This window comes from Osmerus mordax, chromosome 17, assembly GCF_038355195.1.
Source record: "Osmerus mordax isolate fOsmMor3 chromosome 17, fOsmMor3.pri, whole genome shotgun sequence".
NCBI lineage: Eukaryota > Metazoa > Chordata > Actinopteri > Osmeriformes > Osmeridae > Osmerus > Osmerus mordax.
Window position 1 is genome coordinate 6,993,853 of NC_090066.1, and position 18,704 is coordinate 7,012,556.

Sequence of the window (18,704 nt, forward strand, 5' to 3'; positions counted from 1 at the left end):
TATTTTTATATCAATTTTTAAAGCAGTTTTCCTTTTTAAAAGCTGAGTCTCGCTTCTAGAATAATTTCTTGACTCTGACTCAGATGCCTCAGAGCCAACTAATCTGAAGCCCTACCTCATTTCCATATTATTGTCATGTTTAAGGGTTCCATTAAGGTGAGTCAGTAATAAGTCGAGTCTGTGAAACTCTGTACACCTATTTTCCATCTGATAGCTCTGGATAAGAGCATCTGCTAAATGACTAAATGATAGCTGTCAGGGCTGTCCCCCGCACAGTGCAAGTGCAGCCAGTTGTCCTCAAGGCCTGTCTCCAGTCTACAGGCACGTCCCTCCTGGTGGAATATTCTGAGTACTCTTTTGTAGGGGGGTGGAGGGAGCTCACCTATGTCACTTCTGATTAGAGCTGACATACCTTAGGAAAGGGCCGGGGAGAAATTTTTGTACAGGTACATTGGAATTCTTGGTCAACAGAGCACCTCTCAACTGTTTCCCAAGTGTCTAACCTAAATCCAGTATGGTCTTACATCTTCATTTTTATATATATTATCCTAATCCTATCTTATGTGAGCTAATATTTTTATAAACTATAAGCAATAAAGAAAATGTAGACTGATGTAGGAATTATTTCGGGGGGAATTAAGTGGGGATATCTCTTCTTCAAATATACAGTGTGTTTGAGCCTACTAATTACATCCTCTAATCCATCTCATGTCCTCTAATCAGGCTTGCCATCACCATCATCCTCTAAATCAGGAATAATCAAGGCTCAAGAACGTATTCTGCTTTCCTAAGCATAAGCAACACTGCATACCTCAGGTGATTCTAGAACCTTGACAGTGAGAGGGGAGTTGTTACCCCAAAATAAAGAGAGTCACCTTCACATGTGGGCCACCTTGTTAGAGCTCCCCATTCTCCAAGGTGAGGCGCGGAGGTCAATCAAGCGTTCACTCATTTCTTTACAGGTCACCATTTCCTACAGCGTATAGGTGACCAACAATGACCGTTGTCAGGGTTCACAAAAAGCTCACCGAAGTTCACAGGTTATGTCACAGGTCACCCTATTTAGCTGAATACTGCCTTTCTATAAATGTTGAAAAACAAATGAATGAGTGAATTTAGGTAAACCGACACATTTACACCAGAAGTATGCAAATCACGTTGTCAACTATGCAGGTGTTTTTCCGTAATACAGGTGTGGGGGCTGTTATCCGAGGAAATACATCATCGGTTGCAAAAAAAAACTTGCAGGCTTATCTCTCGAGACTTGTGTGCCTCCTTTGTTAATAATGCATAGCCTTGGTGAAACTTTAATTTTCAAATTGAATGCTTCTGAGCCAACTATCTGGTGTGTGTTTCCTAACTCTCCCATCCAGGTCACTGTTGCAGTGTGGAGAACAAAGACAGACTATTTACACTTCAAACTTGATAGCTGGTGTTATATCCATGTATGCTACTTCAGGACAGTGCTTGTATGGATGTGTTGGCTGAAATACTAAGCTAAGCTTAGACGGCAGTGACATTTAGGATAACATTTGGAATACTTGCCTCATTGATATGTGTGAGAGCAACGTTCGCTCCGTCGACAGAATCTGAATTTGTTTTCTAATTGCTTGAAAACAATTGGTTCCTGGATGCACATGACTTCCCTTTCATCTCCTGTTTATTTTGTCTGCAAAGCCCTTTGTTGAGAACACTGCAGCAATAAAGCTCCATGGATCTCATCTGCATGCTCTGAGATTTTAAGATGCATATTGCAACGTTTAAAACATCTATTTTGTCATTTACTCTACAAACATTATTATTAAAGCTTTGAAGGAGAGAATACAAAATGTGACACTTGATTAACGTTGTATTTATAGTCCACAGTTGGCCAGGGGAGTAAATCAGTTCAGGCAATGTTGGAAAAAACCCATGATAAATTATATCAAATGCATGAAAGAAGTGAGATTACTGGCTGAAACTTCAGCCAACCTCAAACACAAACTCACCTTGACATTTTGAGGGATTGTTGTGTCCTGCTGTTTAAATGGCAGGCTTGTACCTAATTTCCTTCTAGCCTGTTTAAAGACTCCCAGATTACAGGCAGGAACACAGAGGCCCAGTAATAGAACACTTGTCCTTGTCTCTATTAACAGACGCAAAGGTAGTTCACTACATTACAACATGCATTAATACTACTAAACTCATTAAACATACAAAATAATTGACAAGTTGTCTATAATACATTTAATTATTTCCGGTTGCCACAGCATATTAACAGCTCTTTCCTCATTGTTGCTGGCAGAAGTGTATCAACAAAGATTTGCATCATCACTTGTCATGTGTTGGGTGTGTATGTATCTTGCCAGGGGCTTTAAACAAAGTGTTTCTAATGAGTCATGCCACCAAGTGGGATCAACATTAAAAATAAACATCTGAGTACAAAGTCGGATCTCGAGGTGAGTTCTATAAATACTCTGTGGTGAGCTGTGGTCTTTGTGACAGAAAGAAGCCTCACTTGACAATACCGCCCTTTCAACATTCAAATAACATTGTTACAGTGAAGTGGCTTTCTGTGGGTTGAAACACCTACACCAAGAGCAAGCAGCAATTCAGGACAACTTTGTAATATATAAGGTTTTTAGTACAATGCTGCATATTGTATTTTCGAAACACAAAGCATAAAAATGCTTGATTCACTATTTATACTAACCTAAACTACTTAGAAACACCTGCTCTAGGACCAAGCAGCAATACATGATAACTTTGTTCAAAACTATCTTTTGTTTTTATTTATGCATACTGCCTATTGCATTTAATAACTTTTTTTTAAAAGGTTCGCTTCCCTGTTTAGACTAAAATCGGAAAGTGATGTAATCTCACCCACACATGCTTGGGAAACGTACTTGAAGGTTTGTATCACACTAACCTTGGCCCCGTGCCCAAAACGATTGCTCAGTCTGGAGTCGGTATCTGGTGCTTACATGTGGAACAGGCTAACAGTCAAGTCTGCTGGTTGATATTGGCAATGATTCATACTTTCATCCTCCCATTTCTGCCCACAGCAAGAGTCTAAGTCAGGGGCAGATGAGCCAGCGTGTTTGTTTACACCTCTCACGGTCTGCCTGTTATCACACGAAAGTCGTTATGAGCTGTAATTACAGTAATGGGATACAGGGTTTCATTGATCATGCAGCACAGATCTCCGAGCAACTATAACGAAGTCTATATTTCTTAATTATTGAACAGAAGAAATCATCCGCACCGCGTCAGTTTGATCTGGTCTAAGATGTAAACGTTCACTATTGACCCATGTTTTTGCTGTGTAACGGTAACAGTGTTTGATATTGTTGGAACAAACCATCAACATGGGGATAACGAGGAGGCACGTTCTCCAACATTTTCCAAAGTCCTGCCCCTCCCATTGGTACAACGTTGTCCCGGTGACAACCCGGTTTACGTGATGACGCTGGATGTATATGAGCGCAAGCGGCGGGATCTCTCTCCCTTTTACCGCCATCAGAGCGGAGTCTTTTTCTCTGGGACCGCTTCACTGCGCAGCACAACCTAGTCAAGCCGCCAGCGAAAGGTAAGCGAATGACATGAAAATTTCTATCTGCGGACTTTATCTACACCAACAGTGTTTCCCATTTTCGCTCGTTGGCAGCTTTCGATATGGATGTGTTAAAGTTGTATCCGTTGAATTATTTAGGCAGACAGTGATGTAAAATGGAGCTGTAGCTTACCAGCTAGCTAACGTGTTAGCTCGCCAAATCAGACAGCAGCAGCAGCCATTGAGACACAAGGCTTCCACCATGATGTGTTCCATGCACGATGAAATCCTTCATGTTCAGCCCGGCTATGAAGCGTTCCTTGAAATAAATTGAAATTTGAGTCGTGGTTCCAGAAGTGTTTAACCATAATGATTTTGTTTGCTATTGTCTTTTCAGTTAGACTTGACCTTATTTCTCGATAAGCCTTCAGGGAGGGGGGCATGTGGAGGGAGGGAGATGTGGGTGCCCCAAGTTTTTTGGTGTCTGATCGCAGCGCGAGCTAGAGAAGAGACATGCTAAAGCTGGCTTATTGTGTCGTTCCCAACTAAATGTACTTCTACCAAAGACTGCTCCCAGTTTACTGTTGAGGCATGACCTGTCATATACCTGTCAACGCAGCGGCCAAGTGCGTAGCTCGCAACACAAGCAAGTGATGGTCAACCAATTAAGCATGTACACTAGGGTTGAGTAATGGAGAGGGGACAAAACAAGTGTCACTAGCATCAGCTAGCTTATTAACATCACCCGGAACATTGTTTTATGTCACATGGCTGCTGATCAGGCAGCCTAAGTACGTGCCTGATGCACATTCTGACAGTTCTTTAAGAGTTCGCCAGGCCGTGCATGCTTGACTTGCAGCTAGCTTGCTAGCCAGCCATCCACCATTTCTTTGTCAACCATTGGCATGAGCGGTGCATTCAACACGTGGTCCCAGACGACTAGTAAAGGGCGCGTTTCTGAGATCAGTCAATCCATAGGCATTTCCACGTGCCAATTTCTTTTCCTTCAAAAGAAATTGGGGCCAATGTTTTGGTGTGGTGTGGGACCATACATTTGAAGTATTCGTTTCATAAAACGTAGTTTCACTGGTTTCATCAGTTTTAGTGGTTGATCAAAGCATACATTGCAGAACAATCCTAGCCTATGCAAGCTATGTTCGCTATGAATTGAGTAGGCTCAAACGCTCATTAAAGCATTGGTGTGGAAATGCTTTGACATGCGAGTTTACAGGTATGTCAGGAACTTAACGAATGACAACTGGGCATAGCACTACTGATGTCTAGCCCTGGTGCCTTGGCCAAGTTGAAGCTAGGATATTGTCCCAGGCTTTAGATGACTTGCTGGTGTTTTGTTTTTAGGTTGGTCCTTTTGGTTTTCAGAATCGTTGTGCTGGGAAGGGCTTTTTACAGCCTTGTGCTCAGCCTTTGGCATGAATAATTTGGTATAGCAAAGAGCATACTCGGCAGGTAAGTTTCTTGACCTGACGCTGTATTATAAATTGCTTGACCGGTGCCCTTTTTTTGTGTTCCTTACTCCAATAATGAGGCACAAATTTTGGAACCTTTTTTTAATGCTATGTGCTCTGGCACATTATATCACCTTCCTCTGCTTTGCTGGGCAGGGAAGGTCCTCTCTCCCTCCCTCAGGTTGGATGAAGATTGAAGTTCAGGGGTGGTAGTTGGCCAAATAAGAAAAGGTACATGGATTTTGAGTGCTTGCTTTGTCAAAAATCCCTCCAGCTGGAATTACCTGGCCCAGACAATTTGTCACCTTGTGTTTCTGGAACGATTTGGTTTCATTTTGGTTGCGTTTCTTTTCTACTAGCGGTGGATGAAATCACAGGTGAGCTACACAGGTTCACAACATTGTGAATGCAATGCAGCTGTGTGGGAGTGGCCGGCTAGCTGGGTGATGGATGAGAGCAGGACGAGACATGTGAGGAACAGATGGATGATGTGATGGTGGGGCTACCTCACCTGTCTTATCATTGGAGGACCAGACTATAGGTTGCCTATGTTGGCACCTGTCCTGGACATCTACACAAAACCTGTTTTTAATAGTTAATATTAAAAATGACTAAATGTAAAAGATTAAGTTCAATAACTAGAACTACCATATAAGCTTCTAAGCATTGGTCACAGTTGTGGCTGGGACGTTTGCCTTATGATTGCTTGTGCTCAGCGCTGTGAGAAGCCAGTCTGGTCATCAGTCACTCTCACCATGTGGTCATCAGTCGCCTTCATCCCCAGCCACAGTCGACCCTGTCCACCCCTATCCCCACCACCAGCCCCAGTCCCTACCCGAGTCTTAGTCAGTGCTGTAAGAGACTCCCCGGGCCCCTGTGGCTCGTCCTGTGGGGTCGTCAGGTGCAGTGACCCATCACGTCATCTCACCAGCAACCAAAGCTGTAGCCCGGGGCTCCGAGCACACATCAGTGTGGATGAGTGTGTGGTAACTGTAATAGGCCAGAGAAGATGGTGGCAGATCTGAGAGCTGAATGAGCAGATGGCTCATAAGGAAATACTTTGCGTTTTAATATCTTCTGTGAAAATGGCCATCTGTGAACTTTGTTTTTCAGTTCTTTTGGAGTGATTTTAGTTTTGACAGGGTGCCAAACCTGCTTGCTCTGTATGTTCAACAGTCAGGGGTAGGATTACAGTCAAGAGGCCATTTTGATGCTGGTAAACTGAGTGGTGAGAATCAGATTTTAAACCGCACTTCAGTTAATAGTGAGTTTTGGAAAAGCTTTCTTCTATGCTACTGTGATGAAATCAGCTGACACATCTGACAATTTTGTATCTTGAAATGGCATGCGTTAACTTTTCCCAAACTTTCCTTCTTGCCTTTTTCCTTGAATTAAACCACTTTGTTTAACCATGCACTCAAACGTTCTCCCTCCTTTCTCCACAGCATCACTCAAGACTCGGCTACAATGGCAGACATTGACAAGTAAGTTCTTCTGCACTCGATTTGCTACTGTGCAACACAGAGCCTTGTTGCATAAGTGTCCATTTTGCTAAAATGCTTTTAGCAAACTATCCTGGTTTTGGCTCTACCCTGTCATCCTATAGAATTGTCTGACACCACCCACGCTTTCTATTGGTAGTTGGGCTTGCTCATCATAACTGCTGACCCCCCTGTTGCAGCCACACTTTCTAGGACATGTAAATTGCTCGTATGTGGAACAGTGTGATCTGCACTGGCTACAACTATAACGCGTGACCAGATGGCTAGTGTACTTGGAGTGTTTTACATGCTGAGTACATGTAGTTGAATCCCCTTGGTGTAGGCACTGTCTGCACCAGTTGCCCAGGAGCCTCCAGGCAACACTATGCAGCTGCGATGTGGAGGTAGTCTCTAGAGGAAGGGTTAGGTAGTAGAGCCGAAGGAGACACCTCTGTTTTCAGTCTGGTCTCTCGCAGAATTAAACAAGCTCCACTCAGAATTTGAGTTCCTACCAGTAACATTTCAGAATACCACCAGCAAGGTGTGTTAATACTAGGGGTGTAACGATACACTCATCTCACAATACAATACGGATCACAATACTGGGTGTACGATACGATACGTATCACGATATTTTGAACATTTGAAATGAAACTGGAATTCAATTAACATATTTATTTCCAAAACATTAAAACATTTTCAAGAATGTTCTTTGTTGTACATACAATTTAGTGAACTCAGTTCATTTCTGTGAATGCAGTGAATGCACGCATGACGCAGGTGCAGAGTAGGTCACGCACTGGTAGCTCAACCAATAGGATCAAACGGACGTCATATTGTAAAAATATTGCCATAACTCGACGATACATATTGTAAAAATGTTGTATTGCGATATATTGTTCCACGATATATTGTTACACCCCTAGTTAATACCCACCTTTCATTAGACTTGGGTTCAAGCTAGCTGTGAGATGATTATTGACACCATAGTAGCAGGCTGTGTATGTGAGGAGGACAGCTAGCGACCCATCTGCCTGGTCTGGCCCTTCCTCCCACCAAGCTGCCATCACACTAACTGTTTACTTAGCCCTGGCTGCTTGGGATGCCATGCCTGGGGTCAGGTTTCTCCTGCGCCGTCTGACCCTCCCTCCCACTCTGGCTCTTAACCACACATTGGTAAATAGAGGCTTGCGTTTGAATATACACACTCACTCAGAAACAGACTCACTCGTGCATAGCTGCATGATCTCTTGCCTTATTGCCTGTGCTCTCTTTCTCACGCGCACACACACACACACACAGGTCCCTTGTGGGCTTGTCATCTGCTGGCTGACAGCTCCTGTGAGTTTAATAGTGGGGCCTTGACGTTGGCCCAGGAGGCCTGTGTTGTCACACACAGGGACACAGCCCCTCAGCCCCACAGTCTGTCATGGCGACACCCTCCACTGTTAGTCCTTTGATCTCCCACACGTTCCCAGACGTGACAGGAAGATGGAGGGAGGAGCTCATAGGCCGGCCCTGCGTGATGACTTGGCAGCTCGTGGAGGTTCGCCTCGTCACTCCAGGATCTGAAAGCGAATTTCCTCCACTCCCCCCACACAGGGCTTTACTGTCCTTTGTTATTCAGAGAGGGAGGACATGCAAAAGTTGAAATGGTTGTCAGTTCTGCACAGTGAATCCTCCCTCTTGAAAAGGGCACCGGGACGGGTCTTTGTTTATAGTCTGACCCTCCCTTTTCTGTCTCTCTCGGTTGTGTCTGCAGTAAAGACCAAGCTGAGCTGGACCCGGCAGACATGGAGGATGTGGAGGAAGTGGAGGAGGAGGAGACCGGAGAGGACGTCAACAGCAAAGGTGAGGTTGCCATGGGCGTGGCCACACCCCCAGGTTCTGTCCAGTGGGACCACCCAAGATCTGTGTGGGTGGTTTGGGATTGAAGCTATGCATTTGTATATATTTTTTCATGTTATTATTGGCTTTCCCAACGACTCCTTTTCCTACTCTGTTAGATGGGACATTTGTTATTTAAAACCTGTACGACACTTGGACAAGGCTTTAAACAAGCTTATCGTATCCCACAACGAGTGTTGTCACAGTGACGCACTCGAAAGGAACGGCGTCTGTTGTCCAGGCCTGGCTCTGCTCCAGTGTTTCTGCTGTGCATCCCCAGGTTTAGGAACCGTTAAAGGTTAAAGGTCGCCCTGTTGGTGTCTTCATGTCCCCCTGTCCGCTCGCCTCTGCCACACTGAGCTGCCTGTCAGTCACGAGTGGCAAGGCCAGGCGGGCATCAACCCTGGCATTAACACTTAAACTGACTGGTGTATGAAGGAAGGGCATGTCTGCTGGCTCCCTATGTAAATTATGCAGCAATGCTCCCCTCCCTCCCTGTCTTCAGTGCTCTCCCTCTGTCTGTCTGTCTCACTATCTCTATCTCCATTGCTCTGCCTCACCCTCCCTCCGCCCCAGTCATTGTGCGGAGGTTTGTTCTCTCTCGCTGTGAGATGTGGCTGTGGACCAGGCAGCAGGGTGAATCACATTTGCCTGTTAAGCAGGCAGGCAAACTCTACCAAGTGTGGGGTGTTGGTTACAGTTGAAACTCAGAATGTTTTTGTAGAGCCCCCTTTTATTTTAAATGGAGGGTCTGACCACTTGGTCTTAAGCTCTGGATGCTCTGGATGCTGTATGACCGTAGGAATGAAGACCTGAAAGGGGCTTCCTGTCCAGGTTTTCTGCTATGATATGTGAGCATGACAGGTGTTGGCAACATGGAGGACTCCAGTGATTGCTTTGTCTGCCACCCATTTGTTTGCCCTTCACCTCAGTAAACATGTTTACACTGTGGTGTTGTCTCTCTCCTTTCTGTAGAGTCGTCTTATCAATTTCTTTTCTCCCCCAAAATGGATGTCTTGTGTTCTAAATTTAGGGATCAAATGGTTGTCTTGTATTCTGAATGAGTGTTTGTTTTTCTTAAAATGGTGTTTTGGATCTTGATTGGGGGTGTTTTGGATCTTGATTAGGGGTGTTTTGGATCTTGATTGGGGGTGTTTTGGATCTTGATTGGGGGAGTCTCTGATCTTAAATGGGTGTTTTGTGTCCTCAGCTCGCCAGCTCACGGTGCAGATGATGCAGAACCCACAGATCCTGGCTGCGTTGCAGGAGAGGCTGGACGGTCTGGTTGGCTCGCCGTCAGGATACATGGAGAGGTGAGGCCGCAGTCTGCTTCCTCTTCCTGTACCCCTTCACTACCATTTCCTGTAGCCTAACGTTTTTAGTTTATAAAAAAAAAAGTGTATAGGTTTTTCTGGGTCAGGCCAGTAAATTTAACCTGAAACTGCAGTGATGGGACAAAATGAGCAGTGTTTCTATCAAAAGGCTGCTTTTGATTGTAGTGCTTGAGAGATACTTTTGCGGTCTTTGCATCCAACACACGTCTAAAATGCGGATGAGAATTGAAATGAGATCATGGACCCTTCTCCATCACTAAAGCATTAACTGAAGGACCAGGGACACCCCATGATTAAACCTCTAAAGTCTCCTTCGAATAAGAACATCATTTCTGCACCCGGCCATTAAACAAGGCATGTCTCCATAAAAGCTGTTGTTGGCTCGTCCCCCCAGCGTGGCTGCGTGCGTGGGTGTGTGCGTAGGTGCTGGCAGGGCCACCTTGAGTTATTGAAGCCCAGAGGAGGGAGAGACTCTGGGGGTGTCGCTGAGGCAGAGAAGCCCTCGGCAAATTAACTGTCCAACAGTTTACCACTGGAACACGAGGGCTGGGACGTTTTCAGCCCCTTAATCTTCATGGCCTTGGTTCTAATGCTGGTTAAAAAAAAATATTCATGAGGGAGTTGTCACAGTAGAACAGGTTTAGAACAGGAACCACATTTATAAAAAATAAAAATACACACTATACTGTGTGTACTACAAGGATACCATGAGTTCATTTAGCAGACATTTCCTCTAAAGCGGGAGTCAGGTGGCTGAGCGGTTAGGGAGTCGGGCTTGTAATCTGAAGGTTACCGGTTCGATGTGCAAAATGACGTTGTGTCCTTGGGCAAGGCACTTCACCCTACTTGCCTCGGGGGGAATGTCCCTGTACTTACTGTAAGTCGCTCTGGATAAAAGCGTCTGCTAAATGACTAAATGTAAATGTAAAGCGCCGTTCAAAAGGGGGATTTGAACCTTCAACCTAGATCTTGATCTGCAGTCAAATGCTCCGACACTGAGCAATTCAGACATGTTGGTTGCCCTTGGTGTATGACTGTTACTGGAGGGAGGCCAGGTGACTAATCAATCAACCACAGTGAGGCAGGAATAACCCATTATTTAATAATTCAGTTCTGCTCTTTATCTCCAGTCAGCCCTACCCGGGATGCAATGCCTAAGGGCCTTCACCCAGGTCTAGTTCTGTAGTGCTGAGGACAGAGATCATGCTACAGAACTGTCCTTCACTTGAACCCAGTTACCCACCCCCTTTTATTAAAACTCAAGTCACCATGGGAAGCTTCTACTTGATCAGAGTTCTTAATCTTGTCTAAGAACTGAGAACTTGTCCAATTATTTTCTCAGCTTTTTATGTGCAAAGTGTTTACGTTTGAATGCTTGTGTATTCACATGACTTGAGAATGGCCTCAGCACTGTAAGTGTGGATGTATAGGTATGTCTGAGAATTATCAATGGCATCCAAATGACATTACCATTACCTACTAAAAGAGGAACTGTACATAACTTATAGTGCAATCAAGTCACATGCATTAGGAATGTACATCTTATGCCATAGGACTGTAGCTTTCTGTAATCGACCAATAGACGAAGGCTGCAACTAATTCTTGTTCGTTTTGGCCTTTAGGTGAAACCTCATCTAAACTCCCATGTTTATTGTTGCTCTAGATCCAGTTTAGTTTTTACATAGCCATGACTGGCCCACATGGGACTGCAAGCACACACGAGATCCTTTTCCTCTGAAGGACCTTTGTTAGCCAATCCTTGGTGTGCTGTGTCAGTGAATGTCCTGGTAACCCTTGGCGCGCTGTGTCAGTGAATGTCCTGGTATCCCTTGGTAACCCTGTCCTCTCCGTGTCCACTCCAGCTTACCGAAGGTCGTAAAGAGGCGTGTCAACGCCCTGAAGAACCTCCAGGTCAAATGTGCCCACATTGAGGCCAAGTTCTACGAGGAGGTCCACGAGCTGGAGAGGAAATACGCTGCCCTCTACCAGCCTCTCTTCGACAAGGTAAGACGCCCCCCTCTCTCCCCTCACTGTGCGGGCCTCGTGCCTGTGTGACCCCTGGGTCGTACTGTAGAATGGCGTCCCTGCCTGGCCCTGTCTGACATGGTCATCTTGGTGAGCAGCCTGTGTGACTGCCTTGTTCCTCTGTTGGCTGCTGCTTATCCAAGGCTGACGGCCTTCTACTGCTTTCTCCCCTCCACACACACACGCACACACACACGCTATTGTCTGCCCTTTGAGGCTTGTTCAAGATTTAGCCGAAATAAAAGAGCTGTTCTAGGGATCCAGTTATAATGGAGAAGTGTGGAAGGGGTGAGGGGGGGAGGGTGGTCAGACCAACACACACACAGTGCTGCCAGGCTGCTGGCTCGGAGACACAAAGCGCTGGCTTGGCAGCCCAGTCCCTATTGCACTTATCTTGGTTTACACAGATAACTTAGTGTGTCGGACGAGGGTGGGGTGGGATTGAATGGGCTGTGTATTCCTGCCCCTTAACCCTCGAGCTCTTGGCATCAGTGCCTTTGTGGGGCTGAGATGAGGGGGGTTCAAGTTCTGGCTTCCTGCTCTGTTCCCCTCAGACATCAAGTTAAACGCACACAGCCCAAGCACACAACGCTGTCACCAAAGCAACCACTTTAGTCTCTGCCTAGTTCACCTGTATGTTGTAGCCATCAGGTCTTGTGCTTGTACCGGTGTACCCTCTTTAAGAAAACAACACCATGTGCCAAACTGTCATGTCTGACTGGGCTCTCTCTCTCTCTCTCTCCCTCCTGCCTGCCTGTGTCCTCTGCAGAGGAGCGACATAGTGAAGGCCAGCTACGAGCCCACAGACGAGGAGTGTGAGTGGAAGGCTGATGAGGAGGAAGAGCTGACAGTAAGTAAGAAGGTACAGGTGACTCTATGCCTCCTCTGTCACCCCAGCACACGCACACACACACCCAGCAGGACCAGCGGGGCTTGCCTCTCAGCCCATCTGATTGATGTCATTGCAAATGCATGTCGAATTTGATTTTATCAGTGTTGTGCACTGGTATAAATGTATCTTCCCATTTAAAGCATGTTTCTTGGTAGATCTGTAAAAAAAAGTGTCTATTTTTGGAAATGAGGCACAATGTGTCCTGCCCTTTTTTGACAAAGATGCCTGCACCCTCCCTCTCTTCCCTCTCTTTCCTAGGAGGAGATGAAGGAGAAGGCCAAGGTGGAGGAGGAGAAGAAAGACGAGGAGAAGGAAGACCCCAAAGGCATCCCAGAGTTCTGGCTAACGGTGTTCAAGAACGTGGACCTGCTGAGCGACATGCTGCAGGTAGGCAGGGCTCGCCGAGCAGGGAACCACATGCAGGCTCGGGGAGGAAACTAGGTCACAACACGGCCATAGTTACTGCTCACACTGGGGCTCCGGAGCCACGCTGCCATCTAGTGGCTGCTTCAAGAAATGCATGTTAACTTTCACTTCATCATCCAAACCAAGGTACAAATTCTGCATATACTAAGTACAGTAGATCAAGGGATCATCAGCTCAGTTTTTTTGGTGGTTAGTGCCAAGGAATGGTGTGTGCTGTAACTAGACTGCAACAATAACAATCAACTACAATCTTGCGTTATTCTTATATATATTGTTGGGAGGGTGGAAGTCAAAGACTTAATATCTAATGTTGTTTTTAGGAGCATGATGAGCCTATCCTCAAACATTTACAAGACATCAAAGTCAAATTCTCAGATCCTGGCCAGCCAATGGTGAGTTCCAGATCATGCTGTGATTGAAAAGTATTTGTTGACAGTATTTTATACCTTTTTGTCATTCGCATCTTATTCATGCTCACACCCGTCTCCTCATTGTGCTCTCCTGTCTCCAGAGCTTCTCATTAGAATTCTACTTTGAGCCCAACGAGTTCTTCACAAACACAATTTTGACCAAAACCTACAAGATGAGGTCAGAGCCAGACGAGAGCGACCCCTTCTCCTTTGACGGGCCAGAGATCATGGGCTGCACGGGGTACGGACCAATCAGCTTCTTAGTTCCTCACACCCTGAGCTTGGGGACTAATCACCTGCCTTATAACCCCCATACCCTGAGCCTCAGAGCCAATCGGTGACCAGTCTGAACCTTACCTTGAATCCTCCTCTGTCCCACAGTTGTACGATTGACTGGACGAAGGGCAAGAACGTCACGTTCAAGACCATCAAGAAGAAGCAGAAACACAAGGGGCGTGGCACAGTCAGGACGGTCACCAAGACCGTCCCCAACGACTCCTTCTTCAACTTCTTCACTCCGCCAGAGGGTAAGAACTCTGAACATCTGTTGGATGCATTTTTGCCAGTTCAAAATAACCCTGCTTTTCAAGCTGTCGTATTGATCATTTAAATCTTTTTCAATCCACAGTTCCAGAAAGTGGAGAACTGGTGAGTAGACCTCCCTGTTTGACAATACATCTTTTATTTACCAGATTACTTGATCCAGATCAACAGGGTTTAGGTTGTGCAGTCATGCGGCGTGGTGTCATTGTGTGTGTGTGTGTGTGTGTGTCCTCCAGGATGAGGACTCTGAGGCGGTGCTGGCTGCAGACTTTGAGATTGGACACTTCATCCGCGAGCGCATCGTCCCCCGGGCTGTGCTCTACTTCACAGGAGAGGCCATCGAGGATGACGATGACGATGTGGGTGGTTTGTGTGTGCGTGCCCTAGTGTACTATGGAGGATTATAGGGGCCAAAACTAAATAAATAAATAACTGAATGGCTAAATACTTGAATACATAAATAATTCTATGATAAAATGAGACACTAAATATATAAAAATGACGTGTGTGTGTATATATATTAGATTTACGTTTTCATTTGTTCACATTTATTTATTTATACTTTCATTTATCCACGGTGTAATTTGCTGCAGCAAACTAAATCTGTCGTCCGCCGTCACCAAGTCAGGGGGCGGGTTAAAGCCTCTGATTGGTGGTTCAACTTGAATCGACTGCTTTTGGCAGCACCTAGTGCGGATTCAATGAAGGAAATATCGCATGCTACAGTGGTCGACATGTCAATTTCTCTACATTCGGTACACAACTCCCTTGACATCATAGTGGCTGTGCTCCTCTAACTTCGCTCAAGCTCACTTGGCCCCTCCCCTGCTAGGCTGCGAGGTGTTGCCGGCCTCACTTGGCCCCTCCCCTGCTAGGCTGCGAGGTGTTGCCGGCCTCACTTGGCCCCTCCCCTGCTAGGCTGCGAGGTGTTGCCGGCCTCACTTGGCCCCTCCCCTGCTAGGCTGCGAGGTGTTGCCGGCCTCACTTGGCCCCTCCCCTGCTAGGCTGCGAGGTGTTGCCGGCCTCACTTGGCCCCTCCCCTGCTAGGCTGCGAGGTGTTGCCGGCCTCACTTGGCCCCTCCCCTGCTAGGCTGCGAGGTGTTGCCGGCGTGCACGTGCAGTAACGACTCAGCAGCGCACTAACAGTATTTTTGTGGGACAACAGATTTATTTTAGTTACACTGTGGATAAATGAAAGTATAAATAAATAAATGTGAACACATGAAAACGTAAATCTATATATACACACAAATACTTGTAACATTTATATATTTAGTGTCATTTAATTTGTAATTTATACATTTTGTATGTCAATTAGGCATTAAATTATATAATTAAGCATTTATTTAAGCTTTGTATTATATAATTATTTATGAAAGTATTTAGCCATTTATTTATTTCGTTTTGGCCCCTATAATCCTCCATAACGTACAGCTTGTGCCAGAGGGAGCTAGCAACTGTGTGAATACAGCAGCTCTGTGTGTATATAGCTCGTCTGTGTGCCTCGACATGTCTCTAACCCTGGTGTTCTCTATGTTCCAGTATGATGAGGAAGGAGAGGAGGCTGATGATGAGGTACGTAACCCAGGGCCTCTGCCACACTGAGGCTGCAGCTCCTACATGACATCCACAAACATGCTGGGGTGCTAACACTGCTAACGGCCTGTCTGTCTGCAGGAGGGAGAGGAGGAGGCGGACGAAGAGAACGACCCAGACTATGATCCCAAGGTGGGTACCAGCTGACCGGTCTCGCTAAGACCAGGCCGCTCAGTCACAACTCTGAATCCTAGTGCCACCACAGCTAGAAGATTTCAACATACAGAATACATACTGTCCAAATGCATCCCATCACACACCAGCTTTTTCCACATGTTGTTTTTGTTGTGGCTGCCCTACTGGCTTCTCTCAGGCCATTACAGGTCCAATGATGGCTTCAGATCCTCTGACAGGCTACAGGGCCTCCACGTTCAGTCCTAGTAATAGCTCCTCTGTGTAGCGGTAGACTAAATGGTTCTCTACTCTTCCTGTGATAAGCTAGGGAAGCATGCTGGCTCTCAATCTTGCTTTCTTGAATCTGCATGTAAATCGCCAACTAAATACTAATTTTCCAGAGCATTTGTGGTGCAGGTTTTGTTCTATTTATTTATTATAAACTTTTCCTTTTGGGTGAAATGGATGCTGTACTCTTGCGTCTGCCAGCCTGTTGACAAGCCTCAAATTCTGTATTCCTGCTACTTAGCTTTTTAAAAAGTCATTCATGTTCTTATTTGCGATCACTGGGCACCCTGTCAGCTCCTCTCTATACGTTTCTCCTCACTAGGTTTAAGTGATCTGTAGAAATAACCCCATCCTGGTAGGTACAGCTTGTGAATTGTCAGCTTACTGCACCCCCACCCCCCTCCCTCCTTTACATCCATCTCTATTCACCCTCCCATTTCTTCATCCCTCATGCACTTACAACTAACATAGTGGTTTGTTGTTGTTTTTTTTTGTTTTTACAATTTCCTTTAACCCTAGAGAGCCCTGCTTTAAGCGTCTGTATTTCTGTATGTTGAAGTTAGTCCAACCCCCTTTCCCCCCCATTTTCCAACCAGACCAAATTCGTCCCGTCTTGCTAAAAGTCTCTTTCCGACACCCAAATATTTATTTATTAGTTTGGTTCTTGTCTGGGAAAAGAATGTTGCGTGTATGCCATCAAGTTTTGTGACGTTTGGATGTTCTTATGTCACAGTGAGTCACCGCTCCATCCGTAGGGCTCCTCCCCCTCTTGGTTGTGACACATCAGGGGAGGGTGTAGCCGGCGTCATGGCGACCATGTATTTGCTTTCAGTCGTTCAAACCCGTGGGTCTAGGAGGACACCTCGCAGGCGTTCAGACGGGCCTCCTCTCCTGACGGCGTCGTGACCTGCGGACCAGTCAAGTCCCTTGTCACAGAAGGGCTTTGAGGTCCCAGGTCACGAGGCCAGCTGGCCTCCTCGGCCCACTCGTCATAGCTGCTCATAAGGCCTGCATTCCCTTCAGACAGCCTGTAGTCCTGTCCTTCTGAAGGAGACATGCAGCCGTTATGACGGCTTTTAGTTGTGCTCTGTGTACCATTTGACTAGAACTGTCCATCACTACTGTCACTCTTAGTTGGAGAACAATTCTGGCAATGGACTTTTTATATTTGGGTTTTCTGGGGGAAGTCAAACACCTACATGTCTATTAATGAAACCTATTGCTTCAATTGTACAAAAAAAAAAAACATTGATGGTGTTTGTCAGTGTTGAACGTAGCTGAGGGTGCAGTCCAACATTGTCCTGTCTCCTTGTGGTTGTGTGCAGAAGGACGCTAACCCTCCAGCCGAGTGCAAGCAGCAGTGAAGTCTGTCTCTGGAGGCCTTGAGGATCAACCGCACTGTAACTGCTTCTCAAATAAAACATAGATACTTACCGCCTTATAATGTTTTGTATTTTTCTTGGTAGAAATAATAAGAAAAGGGTTTCAAGATTTTTGTTACGGGAAAAAAACCTACAAAAACAACTCATGATTAAATAATGGGAGCAGAGTGGCTCGATATGCATAGTATTTTACTAGACCTGTTTTTTTTCCCTCTTCTGTACCGATAGTTAGAATGCAGGAAAAAAAAGAAAAGAAACCTTCCCTTGAACAGCATGAACATGTGTCTCACTGCTCATCTAGTTTGGGTTCTTGTGAAGTCTTTTGTTGTATTGCTCTTAGACAACAGCTGTGGTGAGACTGTATCCAGACGACATCAAAATGCCAACCTGTTTCCTTTTCATTTGAATTCTCTTCCCCCCCCCCCCCCCACCACCTCTCCCTCCTGACCTTTTCTTGCCACCATTTGTTTAGGCCACTGGGTTTTCAGAAGAAAACTGTTTGAGGGTTGAAGTATAGCCGGGCTCTTAGCACAGGCATGGCAATGCTGTGTTCCTTTTAGTCGTGAAGGAATAGAAGTGATGTCATCAGGTACCCGAGTCGTGTGGGTGCTCAGCTGGCCCGCCACTTGATCAGGCTGGGCGGCTTGCAAGGCCTTTGCAGGCCACCAGAGTTAACCTCGTACAATCTGAACATTCCTGTGTAGGCACACTGGTAGAGTGCGCTACATTTCTTTTGACTTAATGGACCTATTTGTTAAATGAACAGGGGCATGTATTGGTGCTGCTATGTTACAGAAAATGAAGTCTGCAATTGATCTAATGTGTATTTTATTTACTTTGAACTTCCCTAATGTTAGGTTTTAGATTTACAGTGTTTTGAAGGGAACTTTTTTTTCTTTCTTTTTTTTCTTTTTGAAGAGCACATGGCTTGATGTAGCCAAGTCACACTTCCCCTTAGCGTTTGAGACAGATCCTTAAAGTGGGTTGGCAGTTCCCCCAGTCGCCACCAGGTGGCGTCCACACTCATCTACATGTGGCTCGTAAGCCCACGGTTGCTTGACTGTTGTCTTTTCTATAGAACTTTGTACTACTTTGTCATGTACCAGTGGTGTCCTCTGTGAGCTGGGCCGAATATTCCTTCTATAACCTTCTGAAATGAGCAGCATTTGCTCTTGTGATATACCAAACATATAGCCTCACTTAATCACAGGAGTCTGAAGTGCATTACCCTTAACTTGGGGAATCACATTGGGCTAGTGTTAGCTCTGGGCAGAGTAAGTCCTAGATGAGGTGTATTTAAGATGTAGGGCAAACCCGATTTAGTCAAC

At 45.6% G+C, this 18,704-nt stretch overlaps 1 protein-coding gene across 3 annotated transcripts; it reads left to right on the plus strand.

Moving 5' to 3' along the window:
* The first annotated feature begins 3,490 nt into the window (after window positions 1-3,490).
* nap1l1 (nucleosome assembly protein 1-like 1) lies at window positions 3,491-17,432 on the plus strand. Of its 3 annotated transcripts, none has more exons than XM_067254266.1 (15): window positions 3,491-3,568; window positions 6,444-6,482; window positions 8,242-8,330; window positions 9,577-9,679; window positions 11,563-11,704; window positions 12,495-12,575; window positions 12,876-13,004; window positions 13,364-13,435; window positions 13,555-13,694; window positions 13,835-13,980; window positions 14,082-14,101; window positions 14,233-14,355; window positions 15,539-15,571; window positions 15,674-15,724; window positions 17,320-17,432. In XM_067254266.1, exons 2-15 carry the CDS (start codon window positions 6,466-6,468, stop codon window positions 17,356-17,358), a joined length of 1,185 nt encoding a protein of 394 aa, XP_067110367.1. In that variant the 5' UTR covers window positions 3,491-3,568; window positions 6,444-6,465; the 3' UTR covers window positions 17,359-17,432. The 3 variants fall into 3 exon arrangements, with proteins under 3 accessions (XP_067110367.1, XP_067110368.1, XP_067110369.1); XM_067254267.1 differs by lacking the exon at window positions 17,320-17,432 and adding an exon at window positions 16,317-16,349 and having other exon boundaries at window positions 3,494-3,568; window positions 12,495-12,587; XM_067254268.1 differs by having other exon boundaries at window positions 3,522-3,568; window positions 12,495-12,587.
* The last annotated feature ends 1,272 nt before the right edge of the window (window positions 17,433-18,704 follow it).